At 32.0% G+C, this 6,854-nt stretch overlaps 2 protein-coding genes across 2 annotated transcripts; one reads left to right on the forward strand and one right to left on the reverse strand.

The window, feature by feature from the left end:
• Positions 1-2,322: 2,322 nt before the first annotated feature.
• LOC108465121 (phytosulfokines-like) lies at positions 2,323-3,068 on the forward strand. Its single transcript, XM_017765434.2, has 2 exons — positions 2,323-2,734; positions 2,823-3,068. The coding sequence occupies exons 1-2, from the start codon at positions 2,612-2,614 to the stop codon at positions 2,937-2,939; spliced, it is 240 nt and encodes a 79-aa protein (XP_017620923.1). The 5' UTR covers positions 2,323-2,611; the 3' UTR covers positions 2,940-3,068.
• A 1,496-nt stretch (positions 3,069-4,564) lies between these two features.
• Positions 4,565-5,416, reverse strand: LOC108465122 (basic leucine zipper 43). The gene has a single exon (XM_017765436.2). The coding sequence runs from the start codon at positions 5,312-5,314 to the stop codon at positions 4,730-4,732; it is 585 nt and encodes a 194-aa protein (XP_017620925.1). The 5' UTR covers positions 5,315-5,416; the 3' UTR covers positions 4,565-4,729.
• Between the last annotated feature and the right edge of the window lie 1,438 nt (positions 5,417-6,854).

Consider the following 6,854-nt stretch of genomic DNA (forward strand, 5'->3'; position numbering starts at 1 on the left):
AATTTCTATTTATAGGCATAAGAAGTATAAATGAAGTAGAGATTTAATTCTAATGACTATTAGAATTTAAAGTACATCAAAATTAATCTTGATCTTAATGGACATCTATTTAATAAGATATTCATAGTAAAATCAAAATTTTGTTAGAATAATATTTTTTTAAAAAATTAATGTAAACATTTTAATAAAAATAACTATGTTAACTATTTGAACTAACCAATATTATTGTAAAAATAGAGAATCAAATTATATTAAATTAAAATAAAAATATTAAACCTCAAATTTCAACATAAATTTTACTGTAAAAGAAGTTAGATCTGAGGTATGTCATGAGAAAAGACTTAACCTTTTATATATAGGTATATAATTAAAGAATAAATGTTAAATTATAAAATTTGAGAATAATATAACAACTAAAATTAAAAAGTTATCATTATGTATAATTTCAAGAAAAAAAGGAGTCACACTTGTAGATAAAATTATGGTTGTCTTTCTACTCTATTTAAATTTAATATTTAGTATTTTTAATATTATATAATTTGGTTTCTATATATAATTTCAAAATAGTTGATATCTTTAATTATTATAATCAAAATATTAAAGTCAAATTCTTTCTTAAAATACTCATTCCAACTTCATGTTAATATATATATATATATATATATATATATATATATAGATATAGATAGATAGATAGATAGATAGATAGATAGATATATTAGGTTAGAAATGTGTTTTAAGAGAAATTTACTTAATCATTTTAATTGGAATAATTAAGAATGTTAAGTATTTGGACTACCTAATGCCATAATGAAGTAGAGGATAAATTATTTCAAATTAAAATATAAAGACTAAATTTTAAATATAGGCATAGTAGAAAGTTTGAAACTATAATTTTACCATTATTTTATAATAATTAAAAATAAAATAAAAGAATCATATCATTAGTAGAGGTGATCATGGGCCGGGCGGGCGGGTTCGGCCGGGCCCAAGTAAAATTTTAGGCCGTCTACTAGGCCCGGCCTGCCCGGCCCAAATATGGGCCTAAAATTTTACCCAAGCCCGCCGAAATAAAATTACTAAGCCCGAGCCCGCCCGGCCCGACCCATATTAATTTTTTTTTCTTATTTTATTAAATAAAAAATTTAAAATATAATAAATCAAATATATTTAAAACATAAAAATAAATATTAAAACAAATAAAAATAATACTAAAACAATTCTTAAAACAATACACAAATTAACAATATAATAAAAAATAGTTATATTAAAAATTTAAAATAATTAAAAATAAAAACAAAAATATATTAATATATAATTGGGGCCAGGCAGGCCCGGCCAAAAACTCTTACTCGAGGCCCAAATTTCGCTTTTTAAACAGGCCTCGTTTTTGCCCAAGCCCATTTTTCGGCCTATATTTTTACCCAAACCCTCCCATTTTTCTAAGGCGGGCCTTGAACTGGCCAGGCATCCAACCATGATCACTCTAATCATTAGTTACTCCAAATAATTAGGACCATTAATAATTTTGATAATTGATGTGATCTAAGAAAAAACATACTCACTTTTAAAAAAATTCACTTCTTTTAACTTATTATGCCAAAATAAAAATTTTGATAGAAGAATATTTTTAAGAAAATTTCAGAATAATTAAAAATATTAAATATTTAGATTAATTAATATTATTGTAAAAATAAAGAATCAAGTAAAATTAAAATATAAATATTAAATCTCAATTATCAACATAATAAAACAATCAAAATTAAAATTTTACCATCATATTATAATGGCAAAAAAAGTTAGTTTTGAGGTTTGTCATGAGAAAGGACTTAACCTTTTTTATAAATTAAATTATAAATATTAAATTATAAATTGAGAATAATATAAGGACTAAAACTGAAAATTTACCGACATTATAATTTCAGAAAAAAGAAAAGGAAAGAAAGAGTGACCGTGTCCATGGATAAGCGTTTCGACCTTCTATTAATCTATAGTTATTATATAGATATAATTGGAAAATATTTTTAACTTTTTAAAAATAGTAATTTAATAATTTATATGTAAAAATTAATAAATTGATTAACAAATTGAAAAAAAAAATAATTGTTGAAGCTTATGTAAAGTAGAAAGATTAAATTAAAGTTTATCAAGACAAATCAGGCAGCATAAAATATAAAATATAAAGATGAGATTGTAACACTTTAAAGTAGGCGAGCTCCTAATTAAACATATAAATTATAGTTTACCGAGATCAATATAGATGTGCGCCACATGCCGGTGACCATGGTATAAAATCTTACACCTGCATGTACAGCTAGCACACTGTCTGTAAGATTCTCTGCATATCATTCAAAGAACAATCTTACAAAAAAAAAAATTAATTACAGTTCTCAATGATGTCCATCAATGGTGATGTTTGCTAAGAAACAAACAACCCATTGACCAGCACCAACTGGATTTTGCTAATCTTTTGACTTTTTTGTTCTCACTGCTCATTCATGGAAACAACAACCCTTAATTAATTGCCATTACCCTCATAAAAATACAGCCTGCCATTTTGATTTGTTACCCATTGAACCTTTTTTCCGAGTAGTTTAAACTGGGGGAAAAAATGGCAAAGAGCTTCATCTTCCTGATCATGGCTTTTCTTCTACTATTTACTGCACAATGCAGATATCTGTCTACCAGTATTAAGCAACAGGTTGATATCCCAAAGATACCATTTTTTTCACCGGTAAGTTTCTGTCAAGGGAAATAACATTGGGTTTTTTTTTTCTTTTTTTGACAAGGTTTTTGTATGTTAACAAAAATGGCATTGGCAGGAATGGAGTTCCATTGATGAGGAGTGCAAAGGTTTGGATGAAGATGCATGTCTGGTTAAGAGGTCCTTGGCTGCTCATACGGATTATATTTACACCCAACAAAACATTGTACCTTGATCCTTTTTGTGTGTTGTTTTTCTTTGAATAATGAACAAACTCCTTACTTACTCCTTCCAAATTGTTCTTAGGACCCCATTGAGTGGTCAACTTGTCGTTCATATTCTAATTACATGCCTTGTTTCACATTGTGAGATCCACAACTTAACTGTAGGTTTAACTGCTGTCATTACCCCTCCTCCCATTCAGTTTTTCAGTAAAGTTATTAATTATTTCAACTTGTTTACTAGATTATTTTGACCTACCAATATCATTCTCAACCACCAGAATCAGTCATTTGAGTTGATGCTTTTAAGTGCCTTCATATTTCCATTAAAGTTGTTTTACTTTGACACATATTCTCACATGACTCTGCATTTTAAGGAACAGATGAGATTTTCCTCTAGATATACATACATGTGAAAGTACCTGTGCTTGTCTGTTGTGTGAAAGAGAAAAGCATAACATTTTTGAAGTAAAAATGAATCGAATTCTATAAATATATTAATGATCATCTCACTAAATACCATATGCTATTAAAAATTATAGTTTGGATACCTTATTCTGATATGCTGCTTAATCTTTTAATTTAATCATTACGACCCATTGATCCCTTAAAAAAGATATTCTGATTCTTTTAAGCCCCAAAGATACATATTGTTCGATACTTTCTGAAATATAAACTTCAGAGTATCATAAAAAGCTAAGTTTTTGAATATTATACAGGAATCAAGTTATTCGTAGTCTCAACATGTACCTAAGAAATGTCAATTTGTTAACTGCTACAGATTTTTCAGTCAACAGACAGCTCAGGAACTAAAACTATATCATTAAAGAATAGCTGCCTAAGCAAAAATTTCATCACTTGTTTGTCTCTGTAATGAAGAGCCTGCAGGTTGTATCCACTCATGCAGAAACTGGTTTCGGCCGCCAACGAGTATTGTATTCATAACATAGGTGCAAGCATGGATTGCAGAATCATACATGTCGTAGGCAGGAGAAAGCAAGAGATATGGATAGGGGTTGGATGAAGCAGCACCTGAAGCACAGGCTGCACTTGATGTCGCTTCTTTTTGGTGAAAACAATGTAATCTGGGTCGAACCTAAGCTAGGCAAGGAAAATTGATGCCCTCACTAAAAGCTGAAAATAGTACTTTGAGCTATGTTAGTGGATAGCCTTTTCATATGTTTTTGCCCGGTATGTTAGTTATTTAAATGATGAGCCACTAGTAGCTCATCTCCACCACAACTTGTCCTTTTGCCCCCTGATATTGTTGAGCAACACTGGGGATTGGATCGGCTATGGGGTCGCCCACCACTCAAAATGCAACTTGTGTTTCGTAAGAATCGTATACCGCTTAAGAAAAATGGGAAAAAATATGTATTGTCACTTCTCTTTATGGTAGTGAAATCGGTAAATTTTCTCTTAGTGCTGTTTACTATTCTCTTTTAACTCCATATTTGGGGGTGAAATTGTGTAACCAAAGTTGGTGGGGTTCATAAAAATGATTAATAGATAAAAGTCATGATTAAGTGTTTGATTTGCTGCTGATGGACCGCCGCAGGTATCATTTTTCACATATTTAGTTTTGGAAAATAGCAAACCATTAAGAAGTGCTGCAAACAGTTGCTTCAAACTATTAACGTTTGTTGACCAATAACTTGAGTTAGGATAAAATGATCAAAAGATGTTATTGCATGGTTTGATTCTAATCTCTCATACGGCTCAAACTAAGGCAAAAGCTTGATTAACAACCGTACCAAACTGAGGAACATATAATAGTTTGTATATGGCAAACATAACTCTCATCTCAATGAAGAAAGTCTACAGAGTTGGCAATAGATTGATTTGTGGACTCAGCTCGCAGGTGAGCAGTGTTGCAGGGAACCTCTTCCAGCTCTTTCAAATAAGGGCTGCCAATCTTCAAGTCTGTCAGCATTTGGCGAAGATCAGAGGCTTCTTCCTTGAGCTTTGCATTCTCTTGAAGAACCAAGTCATGGCACTCTGATACATGATTTAACTTATCGATCAGACTATGGTTCTCGTTGCGAAGCCTGATTACTTGGGACCAGAGTTCATCAAGGTGCTTCTGTTTCCGCATCCTTGACCTACGAGCAGATTCTCTATTAGATATCATTCTTCGCTGTTTCCTTTCGTCGATGATGTTGACCTGGTGTTCCTCAGCTTCATCTGAAGTTGAATAATTGCTCATACTTGAGGATTGTGCAGTGAATTCATGGGCAGGCTGTAGGATGTTGAAATTGGGTAGGCTGTTTAAGAATCTATTGAAATGAAAAGCTGGTATAGTATTTTGCATCATGCCAAGGTTGGCTGGATTCAGGATTGGGTTTTCAGGTGCTAGGTAGTGAAGTCCTGCAAGCTCACCAGGAGCCATGGTTTATGCTCTGATGTCGATGCCTGAAGAAGCTAAAGGGTTGTAATAATGTGTTGCTGTTAGTGTTGAACCTTCGAAGGTAGGGGAAAACGGAACGAACCACGACATTTTATAGGAGGAAAAAGGTTTGAGGTGGGCCAGTTTCAGCAACAAGTGTAACAGTATAAGGGCTTACCACAGCAGACTTTAAACATTTATCATTAATGTATACGCCACAGCAGTAGTAGACGCACCATTTTCTGTGTGCGTATGCATGTATGCATGTATGCATGTATGAGATTAGGCATGTGAACATGCCATACAGATAATCATCTGGCATCTGATATAATGCTTAGAAGAGAAAAGAAAAGAAAAGAACTTTCTGATGGGAGTAATAATTTGAATGTGGAATGTTTTAAAGAAGAAAAAAGAAGACAATTGGTTTAATCTCGGGAGAATTTTTTCATACTTCAAAGCTCTAGCAGACACTAAGGCCTTGTGCCTGATGACGCAACAATGTCCTGTTTAAAAGGTAAACCATTAAATTAAGCATAGTTTCTATGACATTTTATTATAAAGGAGATGACTCATTAAGCACTTCAATTTAAGATTTGAGGGTTTTCTCACAGTTTTACCATGAGGTAACTAAATACTTTGCTGTTGAAAGTTGTCCAAAGTACAAGCCAAAGTGACGAACAGTCCAAAGTGCAAGCTAAAGTGACAAAACAGTTCAAATGCAAGCTAAAAAGGCAAACTGTTAGTTGGCAAACTATCTAACAAACACTTATTGACGGACTATCTGGTGGATTGTCCGAATGCAAATAAGACTCGTGGATACACAAGACGTGAGCTGTCTTGCTAATTAGCGTGCTCTAAGCTATTGAAGAGAGGACTATCTCGAAGCTTTTGATACAAGCTAACAATTTGCCAACTTGTTAGGAAAAGTTGTCAGATTATTTTATTTATCTTTATTTTGATAAGTTAATGTAAATGGTGCTGAAAAGACAAAAATCAACCAACGAGTGAATTCATGTATTTAGACTTGCCAACTTGTCAACTTGCAATTGGTAAAATTTTCTTATTTAAAGTTGTACTTTGTAAGCAAAAAGATGTAGACCAACAATGATATAGCAAGCCAGATTTGATTGTCAAATTTATTCCTTGTTTTCTTTTTTTTCTTCTGTAAAAAAATACCCAACAATTGGTATCTAGAGTCAGTAATCTTTGAGCGCCCTTGTTTTTTAAAAGAAAAAAACATATGTTTCCTTATTGTTTTTTTGTAAAAATGTCTTCAACCAGCTTTACACCTCTTTCACCACCAATTCTGTTTCCTAAAAGAAAAAACATATGTTTCCTTGTTGTTTTTTTGTAAAAATGTCTTCAGCCAACTTTACACCTCCTCCACCACTAGTTTTTTAACAGTGAAAATTACCATATTTGGGTAGTCAAAATGAATACATACCTACAAGCTTATGACTTATGGGAGGTTGTGAATATGGATGTAGAATCATCACTGTTGAGAGCTAATCCAACAATAGCACAAATCAGGCAACATAATGAT

Source organism: Gossypium arboreum, chromosome 3 (genome assembly GCF_025698485.1).
Source record: "Gossypium arboreum isolate Shixiya-1 chromosome 3, ASM2569848v2, whole genome shotgun sequence".
NCBI classification, from domain to species: Eukaryota; Viridiplantae; Streptophyta; class Magnoliopsida; order Malvales; family Malvaceae; genus Gossypium; species Gossypium arboreum.

Bases quoted from the DNA above. Each gene is read 5' to 3' on its own strand.
- LOC108465121 (XM_017765434.2), top strand. From the start codon at position 2,612: ATGGCAAAGAGCTTCATCTTCCTGATCATGGCTTTTCTTCTACTATTT. The intron at 2,735-2,822 runs GTAAGTTTCTGT...TGGCATTGGCAG, and splicing joins AGATACCATTTTTTTCACCG to GAATGGAGTTCCATTGATGA.
- LOC108465122 (XM_017765436.2), bottom strand. From the start codon at position 5,314: ATGGCTCCTGGTGAGCTTGCAGGACTTCACTACCTAGCACCTGAAAAC.